This window comes from Pyrgilauda ruficollis, unplaced genomic scaffold (assembly GCF_017590135.1).
Source record: "Pyrgilauda ruficollis isolate IOZ18807 unplaced genomic scaffold, ASM1759013v1 scaffold526, whole genome shotgun sequence".
Classification (NCBI taxonomy): domain Eukaryota; kingdom Metazoa; phylum Chordata; class Aves; order Passeriformes; family Passeridae; genus Pyrgilauda; species Pyrgilauda ruficollis.
This window is the reverse complement of record NW_024526889.1, coordinates 14,755-33,046: the sequence shown is the minus strand read 5'-3', so window position 1 is coordinate 33,046 and position 18,292 is coordinate 14,755. Positions and strand designations below refer to the sequence as shown.

At 61.5% G+C, this 18,292-nt stretch overlaps 1 protein-coding gene across 1 annotated transcript; it reads left to right on the top strand.

The window, feature by feature from the left end:
- The first annotated feature begins 1,000 nt into the window (after nucleotides 1-1,000).
- On the top strand, nucleotides 1,001-18,131 carry LOC121360673 (E3 ubiquitin-protein ligase HUWE1-like). Its single transcript, XM_041480687.1, has 20 exons — nucleotides 1,001-1,279; nucleotides 2,695-2,983; nucleotides 4,051-4,153; nucleotides 5,468-6,035; nucleotides 6,531-6,659; nucleotides 6,874-7,143; nucleotides 7,223-7,392; nucleotides 8,006-8,208; nucleotides 8,284-8,411; nucleotides 9,191-9,278; nucleotides 9,714-9,881; nucleotides 10,092-10,337; nucleotides 11,181-11,298; nucleotides 11,383-11,523; nucleotides 12,439-12,726; nucleotides 14,749-14,854; nucleotides 15,277-15,394; nucleotides 15,469-15,650; nucleotides 16,220-16,410; nucleotides 17,972-18,131. The coding sequence occupies exons 1-20, from the start codon at nucleotides 1,001-1,003 to the stop codon at nucleotides 18,072-18,074; spliced, it is 3,888 nt and encodes a 1,295-aa protein (XP_041336621.1). The 3' UTR covers nucleotides 18,075-18,131.
- The last annotated feature ends 161 nt before the right edge of the window (nucleotides 18,132-18,292 follow it).

Sequence of the window (18,292 nt, the reverse complement as noted above, 5' to 3'; positions counted from 1 at the left end):
ACCAGCACATCCAGGATGGGGGCGGGGGGGGGTTAAAATGGGGAAATCTGGTGGTTTTGGGGGGTTTAAAGGTTTTTTTTTGGTTTTTGGGGAGGGGTTGAATGGAATTTGGGGGGTGGTTTAGCTCTAGGGGTGGGATGTGCCCTGCCCTAAATTGTTTCCTCCCCACCCCCAAAATTGTCTCCACTCCTACATCATCTCCTCCCCCCAGATTTTCTCGTCCCCATAAATTGTTTTCTCCCAGCCCAAATTGTCTCCTTCCTCCCCAAAATAAGTCTCTTTCCCCCCCACACCTTCTTCTATCCCCACTGGGGACCCCCTCTCATTTTTAGGGCACATCTGGGTGTCTGGGATTCCCCAAAATGGGGAAGAAAGGGAGGTTTTGGGGTGCGGAGTGGGAGGGGCTCCCAAATTTCTGGGTTTCCCCCCAGTGTTGATCCCTGCGTGTGTCCCACCCCCCCCTCCCAGAACACAGCGGGACCCCGGGAGAGACCCCCCCTCCTGGTCCCCACCGGACACTGGTGATAGTGATCAGTGACACCCCTGTGTCCCCTGTCACCAGTCAGTGACACCCCCTGTGACCCCTATCAGTGATTAGTGACACCCCCTGTGTCCCTTGTCAGTGATCATTGATCAGTGACACCCCTGTGTCCCTTGTCACCAGTCAGTGACACCCCCTGTGTCCCCTGTCAGTGATCAATGGCACCCCTGTGTGCCTTGTCACCGGTCAGTGTCACCCCTGTGTCCCCTATGGCTGGTCCTGTGACCCCTCTGGCCCCTCTGGCTGGTTAGTGCCACTCCCCCCTGCCCTTCCATGTCCCCTCTGTCACCTTCCAGAATCCCCTGTCCCCGTGGGGTTTTTTAGGGGTGTCCCTGGGAGATTTCAGTGTGTCCCCAGAAGTTTTTAGGGCTGTCCCTGATGGTTTTGAGGTGTCCCTGAGGGATGTCAGGGTGTCTCCAAAGGCTTTTAGGGGCATCCCTGGGAGTTCCAGGGATTTTCATGGCATCCCTGGAAGGTCCCAGTCCATTCCCTAGGGTGTCCCCAACGTGTCCCCAACATGTCACAGGGATCAGCCTCCCCGAGGGCGTGGACCCGTCCTTCCTGGCGGCGCTGCCTGACGACATCCGGCGGGAGGTGCTGCAGAACCAGCTGGGGATCCGCCCACCTGCACGGGCCCCGCCCACCGCCAGCCCCGCCCCGCCCGTGGTGGCCAACCCCGGCCTCACCGAGGTCAGCCCCGAGTTCCTGGCGGCGCTGCCCCCGGCCATCCAGGAGGAGGTGGGTGTGGTCATGGTGTGGGCAGGGCTACAGCTTGGGTGTGGCCTCTTTGGGGTGTGGCCTCTTTGGGGTGTGTCCACATAGAGGTGTGGCCTCCTGGGGTGTGGCCTTTTAGGGTGTGTCCCCTTAGGGGTGTGGCCTCTTGGGGTGTGGCTTCTTTGGGGTGTGTCCCCTTAGGGGTGTGGCCTCTTTGGGACATGTCCCATAGGAATGTGGCCTCTGGGGCGTGGTCTCTCAGAGTGTGGCCTTGTCACCAGTCAGTGACACCCCCTGTGACCCCTATCAGTGATTAGTGACACCCCCTGTGTCCCTTGTCAGTGATCATTGATCAGTGACACCCCTGTGTCCCTTGTCACCAGTCAGTGACACCCCCTGTGACCCCTATCAGTGATTAGTGACACCCCCTGTGTCCCTTGTCAGTGATCATTGATCAGTGACACCCCTGTGTCCCTTGTCACCAGTCAGTGACACCCCCTGTGACCCCTATCAGTGATTAGTGACACCCCCTGTGTCCCTTGTCAGTGATCATTGATCAGTGACACCCCTGTGTCCCTTGTCACCAGTCAGTGACACCCCCTGTGACCCCTATCAGTGATTAGTGACACCCCCTGTGTCCCTTGTCAGTGATCATTGATCAGTGACACCCCTGTGTCCCTTGTCACCAGTCAGTGACACCCCCTGTGACCCCTATCAGTGATTAGTGACACCCCCTGTGTCCCTTGTCAGTGATCATTGATCAGTGACACCCCTGTGTCCCTTGTCACCAGTCAGTGACACCCCCTGTGACCCCTATCAGTGATTAGTGACACCCCCTGTGTCCCTTGTCAGTGATCATTGATCAGTGACACCCCTGTGTCCCTTGTCACCAGTCAGTGACACCCCCTGTGACCCCTATCAGTGATTAGTGACACCCCCTGTGTCCCTTGTCAGTGATCATTGATCAGTGACACCCCTGTGTCCCTTGTCACCAGTCAGTGACACCCCCTGTGTCCCCTGTCAGTGATCAGTGACACCCCTGTGTCCCTTGTCACCAGTCAGTGACACCCCTGTGTCCCCTGTCAGTGATCAGTGACACCCCCTGTGTCCCTTGTCACCAGTCAGTGACACCCCTGTGTCCCTTGTCAGTGATCAGTGATCAGTGACACCCCTGTGTCCCCTGTCACCAGTCAGTGACACCCCTGTGTCCCCTATGGCTGGTCAGTGCCACTCCCCCCTGACACATCCCCATAGGGGCGTGGCCTCTTTGGGGCGTGGCCTCTCAGGGTGTGGCCTCCTTGGGATACATCCCCATAGGGGCGTGGCCTCTGGGGCGTGGTCTCTCAGGGCGTGGCCTCTTTGGGACACGTCCCCATGTGGACGTGCTCTCGGGCCGTGTCCCCGCGGTCCCGGCCGTGTCCCAGCGCTGTCCCCCACAGGTGCTGGCGCAGCAGCGGGCGGAGCAGCAGCGGCGGGAGCTGGCTCAGGCCACGGGCTCGGACGCGCCCATGGACCCGGTGACGTTCATCCAGACGCTGCCGTCCGAGCTGCGGCGCTCGGTGCTGGAGGACATGGAGGACTCGGTGCTGGCCGTGATGCCGCCGGACATCGCGGCCGAGGCGCAGGCGCTGCGGCGCGAGCAGGAGGCGCGGCAGCGGCAGCTCATGCACGAGCGCCTCTTCGGCCACTCCAGCACCTCGGCGCTCTCGGCCATCCTGCGCAGCCCCGGTGAGGGGGGATCTGTCCTGCTGCCCCCCGAATCCCTCTGTGTCCCCCCCAAATCCGTGTTCCCCACAATTCCTTCTGTGTCCCTACAAATCCTTCTGTCCCCCCCAGTTCCCTCTGTGTTCCCCCCAGTTCCCTCTGCTCCCCAAATCCCTCTGTGTCCCCTCAAATCCCTCTGTGTCCCCCCAAATCCCTCTGTGGCCCCCACAATTCCTTTGTGTCCCCCCAAATCTTTCTGTGTCCCCCCAAGTCCTTCTGTCCCCCACAGTTCCCTCTGTGTTCCCCTCAATTCCCTCTGCCCCCTGAATCCCTCTGTGTCCCCCCAAATCCCTATGTCCCCCACAATTCCTTCTGTGTCCCCCTAAATCCTTCTGTCCCCCACAGTTCCTTGTGTCCCCCATAATTCTCTCTGCCGCTCCAATCCCCTCTGCCCCCCCCAATTTTCTCTGTCCCTCCCAATTCCTTCAGTCCCTCCCAGTTCCCCCTGCCCCCCCATTCCCTGTGTCCCCATCCTGATTCTCTCCCATCTCCCCCTGTCCCCCCCCGTGTGACACATTCCTGGCATCCCCGCTGTGTGACACATCGCCAGTGTCCCTGCTGTGTGACGTGTCCCCAGTGTGTGACAAATCCCTGGTGTCCCCAGTGTGTAACACGTCCCCAGTGTGTGACAAATCCCCACTGTCCTCGTTGTGTGACACGTCCCTGACCCTGCTGTGTGACGTGTCCCTGGTGTGTGACACATCCTGAGTGTCCCCAGTCCGTGTCATGTCCCTGCTGTGTGACACATCCCTTGTGTCCACAGTGTGTGACGTGTCCCCAGTCCGTGCCATGTCCCCGCTGTGTGACACATGCCTGGTGTCCCCAGTGTGTGACGTGTTCCCACTGTCCCCAGTCCGTGCCATGTGACACATCCCTGGTGTCCCTAGTGTGTGACATGTTCCCAGTGTCCCCAGTCCGTGCCATGTCCCTGCTGTGTGACACATCCCTTGTGTCCACAGTGTGTGACGTGTCCCCAGTCCGTGCCATGTCCCCGCTGTGTGACACCGGTGTCCCTGTCTCTGTCCCCGCAGCGTTCACCAGCCGGCTCAGCGGGAACCGGGGCGTTCAGTACACGCGGCTGGCGGTGCAGAGGGGGGGCACCTTCCACATGGGGGGCACCGGCACCCACAGCAGGTCAGTGGGGCTGGGGCACAGCTGTGGGGGCACAGCTCTGGGTGAGGGGGTGACAGCCTGAGAGGGTAGGGGGTGTCTGGGACTGTTTGGGGTCAGTTTAAGGGTCATTTTGGGGTTGGTTTGGGGTCAGTTTCGGATAAATCTGGGTATAACGGTGTCCCCAGGCCAGAAGGCAGCAGAGTGGACAGGGCAGTTTGGGGTCAGTTTAGGTCAGTTTGGGGTCGGTTTTGGTCAGTTTGGGGTCAGTCTCAGTTGTCCTCCCAGGCTGGCGGGCAGCAGCATGGACAGAGCACTTTCAGGTGTGGTTTGGGTCATTAGGGGTCTGGTTTGGGTCACTTTGGGGCACTCCTGGCTATCCCCCATCCCCAGGCCGGCGGGCAGCAGCGTGGACAGTACAGTGCAGGGTCTGTTTTGGGTCATTAGGGGTCTGGTTTGGGTCACTTTGGGGCACTCCTGGCTATCCCCCATCCCCAGGCCGGCGGGCAGCAGCGTGGACAGTACAGTGCAGGGTCTGTTTTGGGTCATTAGGGGTCTGGTTTGGGTCACTTTGGGGCACTCCTGGCTATCCCCCATCCCCAGGCCGGCGGGCAGCAGCGTGGACAGTACAGTGCAGGGTCTGTTTTGGGTCATTAGGGGTCTGGTTTGGGTCACTTTGGGGCACTCCTGGCTATCCCCCATCCCCAGGCCGGCGGGCAGCAGCGTGGACAGTACAGTGCAGGGTCTGTTTTGGGTCATTAGGGGTCTGGTTTGGGTCACTTTGGGGCACTCCTGGCTATCCCCCATCCCCAGGCCGGCGGGCAGCAGCGTGGACAGTACAGTGCAGGGTCTGTTTTGGGTCATTAGGGGTCTGGTTTGGGTCACTTTGGGGCACTCCTGGCTATCCCCCATCCCCAGGCCGGCGGGCAGCAGCGTGGACAGTACAGTGCAGGGTCTGTTTTGGGTCATTAGGGGTCTGGTTTGGGTCACTTTGGGGCACTCCTGGCTATCCCCCATCCCCAGGCCGGCGGGCAGCAGCGTGGACAGTACAGTGCAGGGTCTGTTTTGGGTCATTAGGGGTCTGGTTTGGGTCACTTTGGGGCACTCCTGGCTATCCCCCATCCCCAGGCCGGCGGGCAGCAGCGTGGACAGTACAGTGCAGGGTCTGTTTTGGGTCATTAGGGGTCTGGTTTGGGTCACTTTGGGGCACTCCTGGCTATCCCCCATCCCCAGGCCGGCGGGCAGCAGCGTGGACAGTACAGTGCAGGGTCTGTTTTGGGTCATTAGGGGTCTGGTTTGGGTCACTTTGGGGCACTCCTGGCTATCCCCCATCCCCAGGCCGGCGGGCAGCAGCGTGGACAGCCTGCTGCGCCTGCGCGGGCGGCTGCTGCTGGACCACGAGGCTCTGTCCTGCCTGCTGGTGCTGCTCTTCGTGGACGAGCCCAAGCTGAACACCAGCCGCCTGCACCGCGTCCTGCGCAACCTCTGCTACCACGCTCCCACGCGGGGCTGGGTGGTCCGCAGCCTGCTGTCCATCCTGCAGCGCAGCAGCGAGAGCGAGCTGTGCCTCGAGACCCCCCGCGGGACCCCCGGGCCGGGCTCCGAGGAGCGGCCGCGGGGCCGAGGCGGCGGAAGCCGCGCCGGGCCCGGCTCGGCCGCGGAGCCGCGCGGGTTGGACCTGCTGCACCGCATGGAATCGCGCAGCTCCGGGCAGCTGTCCTGGCTCTCCGTGTCCATGGACGCGGCCTTGGGCTGCAGGACCAACATCTTCCAGATCCAGCGCGTGCCCGGCCGCAAGCACACGGAGAAACACGCGGCGGCCGCCGGCTCCGCCGTCCACATCCACCCCCAGGCCGCGCCCGTGGTGTGCCGGCACGTGCTGGACACCCTCATCCAGCTGGCCAAGGTGGGGGTGCTGGGAGGGTGAGGTGTTTGGGGTTCTTCAGGGGAAATTGGGGAGCGTTCTTGGGTTTTTGGGTAGGTTTCTGGAAGGTTTTTGGCACATTAATGGGTGGTTTGGGGATCTCCGGGTGAAATTCGCTAATGCTAGAGACCATTTTTGGGTTTCTGGGAGGTTCCTTGAACGTGGGAGGTTTTGTAGGGCACATTTTGGGGTGCACCAGGGCACGTTAAAGGGTAGCTGGGGGTCACTGGAGAAAACTGTGGGGGGCACTGGAACATTCCCACACCTGGGGGGCACAACTGAGGACCCCTCCCCACACTTGGGGTCCCTCTCAGTTGCACAGGGATCACCTGGTGGGGAGATGATCCCCAAAACCTGTGGGGGGCCTGGGCATGACTGAGGCCTCCTGGGATAGGGGGGCACAGGGGACTCCGGGGTGGTTTTGGGATGGTTTTGGGGTCATCAGCATCCCCCTGACACCCCCTGTCCCCCCCTCAGGTCTTCCCCAGCCACTTCACCCAACAACGAGGCCGAGACCCCACCACCGACCCGGAGCGCGACCGCGGCCCCCCCAAAGACCAGGGGGATGAGGACAGGGGGATGGGGATAGGGACAGGAGGACAGGGTGTTGGGGACAGGGGGACAGGAAATGGGGATAGGGATGGGGACAAGGGATGGGAAATGGGAACGGGGGACAGCAAATGGGGATAGGGGTGGGGACAGGGCAACAGGGAATGGGAACAGGGGGACAGGGATGGGGACAGGGGTCAAGGATGGGGACAGGGACGGGGTGGGAATGTGGAGATGGGGACATGGGAACAGAGATGAGGGCATTGGAAAGGGGAGGGGGACATGGGGGATGGGGACATGGGGACAGAGATGGGACATGGTGACAGGATGTCACAACAGCACAGGGAGCAGCCTGGGCAGGGTGGGGGTGGCATCTCGGTGGCATCTCCCACCCACTGCCACCACCCCCACCGCTGTGTCCCTGCTGTCCCCAGCCCCTGCCAAGAGCTCCAAGTCCCCTGCCAAGGTCCCCGAGGGTGGCTCCGACCCCCGGCTGGCAGCCACGGGCCTGACCGAGAGCCAGCTCCAGCTCTCCGTGGAGGTACCGGGGGGGCCAGGCTGGGCATGGGGGGTGTCCTGCTGTCCCCAGGTGTCCCCAACCCCCCCTGTGCTGCCCCCAGGTGCTGACATCACACTCGTGCTCGGAGGAGGGGCTGGAGGACGCGGCCAATGTCCTGCTGCAGCTGTCACGGGGGGACGCGGGGACAAGGGACACGGTGCTGCGGCTGCTGCTCAGCGGGGCCCGGCAGCTGGGGGGGGCCCTGTGCCGCCAGATCTGTCCCTGTCCTGGGCACGGTGACACCTCCTGTCCCTGTCCTGGGCACCACTGACCCCTCCTTGTCTGGGGTCCCTGATGATGACCACTGTGCCACCATTCCCCGTTGTCCCCACTGCTGACCACTGTCCTGCAATTCACTGATGACCACTGCCCATTCCCTGTTGTCCCTTTTGATGACCACTGCCCACTCCTTGCTGTCCCACTGATGACCACTGGCTATTCCCCCTGGTCCCCACTAATGACCACTGCCCATTCCTCCTTGTCCCTGCTGCTGACCACAGCCCACTCTCTGTTGTCCCTTTTGATGACCACTGCCCACTCCTCCTGTTCTCCACTGATGACCACTGCCCACTTTGCCTTGTCCCACTGATGACCACTGCCCCTTCCCTGTTGTCCCTCCTGATGACCACTGCCCACTTTGCCTTGTCCCTGCTGATGACCACTGCCCATTCCCTGTTGTCCCTCCTGATGACCACTGCCCATTCCTCCTGGTCCCACTGATGGCCACTCCCTGTTGTCCCTTTTGATGACCACTGCCCACTCCCCCTGCTCCTCACCACTGACCACTGTCCCTGCCATTCCTCTGCTCCCCCCTTGACCCCTGACCCATGTCCTGTCCCCCCAGCTTCGACACGGCCGAGAGCGTGGTCATCGTGGCGTCTCAGAAGCGCGCTCTGGGCGGCCGGGAGCTGCAGCTGCCCTCCATGTCCGTGCTGACCTCCAAGACGTCCACGCAGCGCTTCTTCCTGCGCGTGCTGCAGGTCATCATCCAGCTGCGCGACGACACGCGCCGGGCGCACCGCAAGGCCAAGCAGCCCGGCCGGCTGGGTAAGGGCCGCTCCGGCCACCCCGCTGACCGCTGAGTGCTGTCCGTGCTGACCGCTGACCGCGCTGTGCCCGCAGGCGCCGCGGGGCTGGGGGCGGCCGGCAGCATCCAGGCCGCCGTCCGGCAGCTGGAGGCCGAGGCCGACGCCATCATACAAATGGTACGTGAGGGCCAGAGGGCCCGGAGGCGGCAGCAGGGAGACACGGTTAGCACGGCCGCCTTCCTCCACCCTGCCCTGCTCTTCCTCCCGCTTCTGTGCGCCCTGTCCTGGCCTCTTCGGCCTCCTCCTCGTCATCCTCGGCCTTCCTGGCCTTCCCCTCCTTATCATCCTCATTCCCTTCTCATCATCCTCATCCCCTTCTCATTGTCCTCGCCCCCTTCTCATCATCCTCGCCCCCTTCTCGTCATCCTCGCCCCCTCCTCATCATCCTCATCCCCTCATCATCCTCATCCCCTTCTCGTCATCCTTAACCCCTCCTCCTCATCGTCCCCATCATCCTCACCTCCTCCTTGTCCTCCTCAGCCTCCCTGGCCCTCCCCTCCTCATCATCCTCACCACCCCCTCCTCAGCCCCCCTCATCCTTGTCCTGCCCCTTCCTCCTCTCCTGCTCTTCCTCCTGTTCCCCCTCATCGTCACATCCCTGATCCTCCTCAGCCTCATCCTCATTCTCCCATCCCCTCCTCATCCTCTTCCTCACCCCTCCTGCCTCCACTCCCCCACAGCCTTCCTCCTGCTCGTCCCCATCATCATCATCCTCATCCTCCTCCTTCATCCTCTTCCATCTTCATTATTGCTCTCCTCCTCCTTCCCCCCCTCCTCCTCCTCTTCCTCCCTCTCCCCATCCCCCTCGCGCTTCTCCCCCCTCCCTCCGCGGCTCCCAGCCCCCTTCCCTCCCATGTTTTGGGGTCCCCCCAGCCCGGGGGGGCTCTGGGGGCTCCCCTGTGGGGGTCTTGGCCCCCTAAAGCCGCCGCCGTCCCCCCCAGTCGGAGGCCGGGCCCGCGGACGCCGTCCCCCGGCGCGAGGAGTCGCCCATGGACGTGGACCAGCCCTCGCCCGCCCCGCAGGACGTGGGTGAGAACCCCCCCCAGTCACCCTCCAGTACGGCCCAGTGCCGCCCAGTCACCCCCAGTGCCACCCAGTCACCCTCCAGTGTCACCCAGTCACCCCCAGTGCCACCACTGGGGTCATTCCCCATCCCGTGCTGGTGCTGGTGCAGTGCCATCCCAGTATCACTGCAGGGCGTGGTACTGGTGGGGTTGGGTGGCACTGGTGGGGTGGCACTGGTTGGGTAGGTGTCACTGGTTGGGTGGGTGTCACTGGTGGGGTGGCACTGGTCATGTTGGCTGGCCTTGGTTGGGTGGGTGTCACTGGTGGGGTGGCACTGGTCATGTTGGCTGGCCTTGGTTGGGTGGGTGTCACTGGTTGTGTGGCACTGGTTGTTGGGCAGGTGTCACCAGTGGGGTGTCACTGGTCACACGGCCATGTCCTGACCTTGTCCCTCCCCAGGCCCCGAGGCCGCGCAGGGCGGGGACCGGGACAGGGACAGGGACAGGGAGGAGCGGCCCCCCGAGCTGCCCCTGCTGAGCGAGCAGCTGAGCCTGGACGAGCTGTGGGACATGCTGGGAGAGTGCCTCAAGGAGCTCGAGGAGTCCCACGACCAGCACGCCGTGCTCGGTGCGTCACCCCAAATCCTGGGGGGCCTCAAAAACACAGGGCTGACCCTAAATCCTGGGGTGGTGGGCTGGATTCTGTACAGGGACCCCAAAAACACAGGGCTGACCCTAAACCCCGGGGCACCCTGTCCCCGTGCTGTCCCCTGCCCCACGCCACTGCTGTCCCCGTGCTGTCCCCTGCCCCACGCCGCCGCTGACCCCTGTCCCGCAGTGCTGCAGCCGGCCGTCGAGGCGTTTTTCCTGGTGCACGCCACGGAGCGCGAGAGCCGCCCGCCGGTGCGGGACACGCGGGAGAGCCAGCTGGCACACATCAAGGACGAGCCACCCCCGCTGTCCCCTGCGCCCCTCACCCCCGCCACCCCCTCTGCCCTGGACCCCTTCTTCTCACGGGAGCCCTCGGCCATGCACATCTCGGCCAGCCTGCCCCCGGACACGCAGAAATTCCTGCGCTTCGCCGGTGAGCCGGGGTGCTGGGGGGGCTTCACGGGGGGCTTTGGGGATTGGGAAAGTGGGGAAAGGCTTTGGGAGTGTGGGGAGGGGGTTTGGGGGGGCCGAAGGCAGCTTGAAGGGTGTTTGGGGGCTTTGGAGGAGGGATGTGGGAGTTGGGAAAGTGGGGAAGGGGTTGGGAAGGGTTTTGGGGGGTGCTGAAGGCAGCTTGGAGGGTGCTTAGGAGCTTTGGGGTTGGTTAGGGTGTGGGGAAGGGGATTGGGAATGTGGGGAAGGGGATTGGGGGGGCCGAAGGCGGCTTGGAGGGTGTTTGGGAGCATTGGAGGGAGATTTGGGGGAGTTTAAGGGATTGAGGAAGTGGGGAAGGGGTTTTGGGGGGGGCTGAAGGAACTTGGAGGGTGTTTAGGGGCTTTGTGGGGGACTTAGGGGGAGCTTAGGGGATTGGGAAAGGGATTAGGAGTGTGGGGAGGGGTTTTGGGGGGATTTGAGAGGGGTTTTGGGACGTTGGGGAGGGGTTTGGGGGAACCCCAAGGATTTGGGAAGGGGTTTGGGGGAACCCCAAGGCTTTGAGACTGTGAATTTGGGGAGGCTTTGGAGAGGGAAAATTTGGGGGATTTTTGGGCTCCTCAAGTCTTTAGAAAGTGGGAATTTGAGGAGGATGAATTTGGGGGATTTTTGACCCCCTCAACACTTCGAGATCCGCGCGAGCCGAGATCGAGGCCACCAACAGCACCTTCCAAACACTGAGAGGGAAAAACCTCCCCTCCTGAAGAACCACAACCGCAGGCCACTCCAGGAGGAGGGTTCCCCTATTTGGGGACACCCCCAAACCCCTTTTTTTATCCCTCCCCAGAGACCCACCGGACGGTGCTGAACCAGATCCTGCGGCAATCCACCACACACCTGGCCGACGGCCCCTTCGCCGTGCTGGTCGACTACATCCGCGTGCTGGACTTCGACGTCAAGCGCAAGTGAGTGGCTTGGGGGGGGGGTCCCAGGAAGGGGGGGTCTCGGGGGTCCCACAGCCCCTGACACCCCCTTTTTGCCTTGGTCAGGTATTTCAGGCAGGAGCTGGAGCGCCTGGACGAGGGGCTGCGTAAGGAGGACATGGCCGTGCACGTCCGGCGCGACCACGTCTTCGAGGACTCGTACCGGGAGCTGCACCGTAAATCCCCCGAGGAGATGAAGAACCGCCTGTGAGAGCCCCCAGGGACACCCCAAAATATCTCCTCGGAGCCTCAAAATATCCCTGGGATATCCAAAATATCCCTGGGATATCCAAAATATCCCCCTGGGACACTGAAAATACACTTGGGATACCCCAAAATACCTCCTGGGACACCCAAAACACCCCTGGGAACCTCAAAATATCTCCTGGGGCACCCAAAACACCCCTGGGAACCTCAAAATATCTCCTGGGACACCCAAAACACCCCTGGGAACCTCAAAATATCTCCTGGGACACCCAAAACACCCCTGGGAACCTCAAAATATCTCCTGGGGCACCCAAAACACCCCTGGGAACCTCAAAATATCTCCTGGGGCACCCAAAACACCCCTGGGAACCTCAAAATATCTCCTGGGGCACCCAAAACCCCCCTGGGAACCTCAAAATATCTCCTGGGGCACCCAAAACCCCCCTGGGAACCTCAAAATATCTCCTGGGGCACCCAAAACCCCCCTGGGAACCTCAAAATATCTCCTGGGACACCCAAAACACCCCTGGGAACCTCAAAATATCTCCTGGGACACCCAAAACACCCCTGGGAACCTCAAAATATCTCCTGGGACACCCAAAACACCCCTGGGAACCTCAAAATATCTCCTGGGACACCCAAAACACCCCTGGGAACCTCAAAATATCTCCTGGGACACCCAAAACACCCCTGGGAACCTCAAAATATCTCCTGGGACACCCAAAACACCCCTGGGAACCTCAAAATATCTCCTGGGACACCCAAAACACCCCTGGGAACCTCAAAATATCTCCTGGGACACCCAACCCAAAACCACCTCCAACCCCCCAAATTCCCCCCAAATCTCCCCAAAACCACCTCCACCCTCCCCAAACACCCTCTCCCACCCCCCCTAACCCCCCAAATTCCCCGCAGGTACATCGTGTTCGAGGGCGAGGAGGGCCAGGACGCCGGGGGGCTGCTGCGGGAGTGGTACATGATCATCTCCCGCGAGATGTTCAACCCCATGTACGCCCTGTTCCGCACCTCGCCCGGCGACCGCGTCACCTACACCATCAACCCCTCGTCCCACTGCAACCCCAACCACCTGAGCTACTTCAAGTTCGTGGGCAGGATCGTGGCCAAGGCCGTCTACGACAACCGGCTGCTGGAGTGCTACTTCACCCGCTCCTTCTACAAACACATCCTGGGCAAGTCCGTGCGGTAAGGGGCGAGCCACGGCGGCCCGGGGGGGCTGGGAGAGCTCCGGGGGTGTTTGTGGGGTGTGGGAGCCCCTCAGAGGGGGGTGGGATTGCGTTTGTGGGGTGTGGAGGTGTGTTTGTGGGGTGTGGGATTGTGTTTGTGGGGTGTGGGATTGTGTTTGTGGGGTGTGGGATTGTGTCTGTGGGGTGTGGAGGTGTGTTTGTTGGGGTGGGAGTGTGTTTGTGGGGTGGGATTGTGTTTGTGGGGTGTGGGATTGTGTTTGTGGGGTGTGGAGGTGTGTCTGTGGGGTGTGGAGGTGTGTTTGTTGGGGTGGGAGTGTGTTTGTGGGGTGGGATTGTGTTTGTGGGGTGTGGGATTGTGTTTGTGGGGTGTGGGATTGTGTTTGTGGGGTGTGGGATTGTGTTTGTGGGGTGTGGGATTGTGTCTGTGGGGTGTGGAGGTGTGTTTGTTGGGGTGGGAGTGTGTTTGTGGGGTGGGATTGTGTTTGTGGGGTGTGGGATTGTGTTTGTGGGGTGTGGGATTGTGTTTGTGGGGTGTGGGATTGTGTTTGTGGGGTGTGGGATTGTGTCTGTGGGGTGTGGAGGTGTGTTTGTTGGGGTGGGAGTGTGTTTGTGGGGTGGGATTGTGTTTGTGGGGTGTGGGATTGTGTTTGTGGGGTGTGGGATTGTGTTTGTGGGGTGTGGGATTGTGTTTGTGGGGTGTGGGATTGTGTCTGTGGGGTGTGGAGGTGTGTTTGTTGGGGTGGGAGTGTGTTTGTGGGGTGGGATTGTGTTTGTGGGGTGTGGGATTGTGTTTGTGGGGTGTGGGATTGTGTTTGTGGGGTGTGGGATTGTGTTTGTGGGGTGTGGGATTGTGTCTGTGGGGTGTGGAGGTGTGTTTGTTGGGGTGGGAGTGTGTTTGTGGGGTGGGATTGTGTTTGTGGGGTGTGGGATTGTGTTTGTGGGGTGTGGGATTGTGTTTGTGGGGTGTGGGATTGTGTTTGTGGGGTGTGGGATTGTGTCTGTGGGGTGTGGAGGTGTGTTTGTTGGGGTGGGAGTGTGTTTGTGGGGTGGGATTGTGTTTGTGGGGTGTGGGATTGTGTTTGTGGGGTGTGGGATTGTGTTTGTGGGGTGTGGGATTGTGTTTGTGGGGTGTGGGATTGTGTCTGTGGGGTGTGGAGGTGTGTTTGTTGGGGTGGGAGTGTGTTTGTGGGGTGGGATTGTGTTTGTGGGGTGTGGGATTGTGTTTGTGGGGTGTGGGATTGTGTTTGTGGGGTGTGGGATTGTGTTTGTGGGGTGTGGGATTGTGTCTGTGGGGTGTGGAGGTGTGTTTGTTGGGGTGGGAGTGTGTTTGTGGGGTGGGATTGTGTTTGTGGGGTGTGGGATTGTGTTTGTGGGGTGTGGGATTGTGTTTGTGGGGTGTGGGATTGTGTTTGTGGGGTGTGGGATTGTGTCTGTGGGGTGTGGAGGTTGTGTTTGTGGGGTGTGGGAGTGTGTTTGTGGGGTGTGGAGGTGTGTTTGTGGGGGTGGGAGTGTTTTTCTGTGATATGGGGGTGTTTGTTGGGGGTGGGAGTGTGTTTTTGGGGTGTGGGGATGTGTTTGTGGGGGTGGGATTGTGTTTGTGGGGTGTGGGAGTGTGTTTGTGGGGGGTGGAACCTTTTTTTGGGGTGTGGGACTGCGTTTAGGGGCTGATGGAGCCCCTCAGAGGGGGGTGGGATTGCATTTATGGGGTGGGGCTGTGTTTGTGGGGTGTGAGAGTGTGTTTGGGGGTGTAGGACTGCGTTTGTGGGGTGCTGCAGTCATTTACAGGATGCTGGAGCCATTTGTGGGGTGCTGGACACCCTTCAAAAGTTATTTGGGGTCATTTGTGGGGTGCTGGACACTCTCAGGGGGGTGGGATTGTATTTATGGGGTTCTGAACCCCTGGCAGGGTCTGACCCTGGTTTTTTTTGGGCTCTCCAGCAGGTTCTGACCCTGTTTTGGGGCTCCCCATGGTTTCTGACCCCATTTTTGGGGCACTGCCCCCTGTTTTTTGGCCCCCCAGGTACACGGACATGGAGAGCGAGGACTATCACTTCTACCAGGGCCTCGTGTACCTGCTGGAGAACGACGTCTCCACGCTGGGCTACGACCTCACCTTCAGCACTGAGGTGGGAACCCCCCAAAACCAGCACCGGGACCCCCCTGGGACCTCCAAAACCAGCATCAGGACCCCCAAAAACAGCACCAGGACCCCCAAATTTGGGAATGTTTGAGGTCCCTACGCCCTGCTGACCCGCCCCAATGCCCCCCTGTGCTCCCCCAGGTGCAGGAATTTGGGGGTTTGAGGCTCAGGGATGTCCCCACACCCTGCTGACCCCCCCTGGCACCCCATGCCCCCCCCCAGGTGCACAAATTGGGGGGTTTGAGGTTCCCCAGGTGTGGAAATTTGGGGCGTTTGAGGTTCAGGAATATCCCCACACCCTGCAGACCACCCTATGCCCACCACAGGTGCAGGAATTTGGGGTGTTCGAGGCTCAGGGATGTCCCCTCTGTGTCCCCACACCCTGCTGACCCCCCCGTGCCCCCCCAGGTGCAGGAATTCGGGGTGTGCGAGGTGCGGGACCTGAAGCCCAACGGGGCCAACGTGCTGGTGACGGAGGAGAACAAGAAGGAGTACGTGCACCTCGTGTGCCAGATGCGCATGACCGGTGAGCATCGGTGCCGGGGGGGACTCTGGGGGGGCTTCTGAGACCCTCTTGACCCCCCCAAAATCCCATGGCAGGCGCCATCCGGAAGCAGCTGGCGGCGTTCCTGGAAGGATTCTACGAGATCATCCCCAAGCGCCTCATCTCCATCTTCACGGAGCAGGAGCTGGAGCTGCTCATCTCGGGGCTGCCCACCATCGACATCGACGACCTCAAGGCCAACACCGAGTACCACAAGTACCAGGGCAACTCCATCCAGGTGGGGCTGGCACCTGGGGGGGTGGTTCAGGGGGGATTTCAGGGGGTTCTGGGGGGGTTTCAGGGAGTTCTGAGGAGATTTCAGGAGGTTCAGGGGAGATCTCAGGGGGTTCTGAGGGGATTTCAGGGGGTTCTGGGTACTAGGGTGACTCCATCCAGGTGGGCCTGGCACCTGGGGGGGTCCTGGGGCTACTTCAGGAGGTTCTGGGTGGATTTCAGGGAGTTCTGAGGAGATTTCAGGGGGTTCTTTGGGGAGTTCTGAGGAGATTTCAGGGGGTTCAGGGGAGATTTCAGGGGGTTCTGGGTACCAGGGTGACTCCATCCAGGTGGGGCTGGCACCTGGAGGGTCCTGGGGCGATTTCAGGAGGTTCTGGGGCTACTTCAGGGGGTTCTGGGTGGATTTCAGAGGGTCCTAGGGGGGATCTCAGGGTATTCCAGGGGGATTCTGTGGGGTTCCAGAGGGTTCTGGAGGGATCCAGGGGGTGCTGGGGCGAGGTTTTGGGGAGCATCCTGGTGGGATTCCAGGGGGTCCCGGTGGCTGACTGTCCCTGTCCCTGTCCCCGTGCCCAGATCCAGTGGTTCTGGCGTGCCCTGCGCTCCTTCGACCAGGCCGACCGCGCCAAGTTCCTGCAGTTCGTGACGGGCACGTCCAAGGTGCCCCTGCAGGGATTCGCCGCCCTCGAGGGCATGAACGGCATCCAGAAATTCCAGATCCACCGCGACGACCGCTCCACCGACCGGCTGCCCTCGGCCCACACCTGGTGAGGGACATGGAGGGGACATGGGGGGGACACGGGGGGGACATGGAGACACCGACCGGCTGCCCTCGGCCCACACCTGGTGAGGGACATGGTGGGGACATTGGGGGGACATGGCAGGGAACATGGAGACACTGACTGGCTCCCCTCAACCCACACCTGGTGAGGGTCATGGGGGGGACTTGGGGGGGACATGGAGACCCCGACTGGCTCCCCTCAACCCACATCTGGTGAGGGACATGGGGGGGACATGGAGACCCCGACTGGCTCCCCTCGGCCCATACCTGGTGAGGGACATGGGGGGGACATGGGGAGGACACGGTGACACTGACCGGCTGCCCTCAGTGCACACCTGGTGAGGAACACAAGGGGGACATGGAGATATGGAGGGGACACACAGGGGGACATGGGGACACCGACGTGCTGCTCTTGGCCCACACCTGGTGAAGGACACAAGGGGGACATGGGGACATGAGGACATGGCGGGGACACGGGGAGGACATGGGGGACACACAGAGCACTGTCCTCAGCCCACACCTGGTGAGGGACACGGGGACACAGGGGGGACATGGGGACATGGGGGGAGGGACATGGGGACACCGACGTGCTGCCCTTGGCCCACACCTGGTGAGGGACACGGGGACATGGGGACACGGGAAACCGACGTGCTGCCCTTGGCCCACACCTGGTGAAGGACACAAGGGGGACATGGGGACATGAGGACATGGGGGGGACACGGGAGGGACATGGGGACACTGAGGAGGACACAGTGGGGGACATGGAGGGGACACTGAGCACTGCTCTCGGCCCACACCTGGTGAGGGACACGAGGGGTGACAGAAGGACCTGAGGGGACGCTGACAGTGTCCCCCCATCACACACCTGGTGACAGGGACAGGGACATGAGGTGACACTGGCCACTGTGCTGTCCCCCTGGCACACAGCTGGTCTGGGGACATGGGGGACACAGGGACAGGAGGACAGAGGGACAGGAGGACAGAGGGACATGGGGGGACAGTCTTGGCAGACTTGGCACACACCTGGCGAGGGGACACAGGGACACAGGAGGGACATGGGGACACGGACAGGAGGACATGAGGGGACACTGAGATCATAATCCCAGCCCACACCTGGTTTGGGGACACGGGAATGGGGGACACAGGAGGGGACACTGAGCACCTGCCCCTGGCAGGGGACACAGGAGGGGACATGAGGGGACACTGAGATCATAATCCCAGCCCACACCTGGTTTGGGGACACGGGAATGGGGGACACAGGAGGGGACATGAGGGGACACTGAGGTCATAATCCCAGCCCACACCTGGTGAGGGGACACGGGGGGACATCAGGGGACAGAGCGACACAGGCCACACCTGGGACAGAGTGACATGAAAGGGGACACAGGAGGACACGGAGATGGGGTGGGGTGACCACGAGGAGCAGGACTGGGTGGGGCGGTGAGGTGAGACAGTGACACCGCATCGGAGCTTGGGGGGACAAACCTGGGACAGGAACGCGGGGACAACGCGGGCGTGGTGACAGTGACACGCGTGTGCGTCCCCAGCTTCAACCAGCTGGACCTGCCGGCCTACGAGAGCTACGAGAAGCTGCGGCACATGCTGCTGCTGGCCATCCAGGAGTGCTCCGAGGGCTTCGGGCTGGCCTAGGGGGGCCGCGCCGGCCCCCCGCAGGGGCTCTATAAATATATATATATTTTTTGGTTCCATTGGCTTTTTTTGGTTTGTTTTGGTTTGGGGTTTTTTGGTTTTTTTTTTTGTTTGTTTTTTTTTGTTGTTGTTTTTTTTTTGCCTCCCCCTGTGTGGGGGCTGGGGGGGCGCAGGGTGGTGAAAGGGGGCAGCCCCTGAAATTATAAATAAGAAGTTCA

What these genes read in the sequence shown, in the direction of transcription:
- LOC121360673 (XM_041480687.1), top strand. Translation starts at nt 1,001, where the DNA reads ATGGCATCCCTGGAAGGTCCCAGTCCATTCCCTAGGGTGTCCCCAACG. An exon ending in CAAGCAGCCCGGCCGGCTGG is followed by an intron (nt 8,209 to 8,283) that starts GTAAGGGCCGCT and finishes CTGTGCCCGCAG; the next exon opens with GCGCCGCGGGGCTGGGGGCG. An exon ending in ACCAGGGCAACTCCATCCAG is followed by an intron (nt 15,651 to 16,219) that starts GTGGGGCTGGCA and finishes CCCCGTGCCCAG; the next exon opens with ATCCAGTGGTTCTGGCGTGC.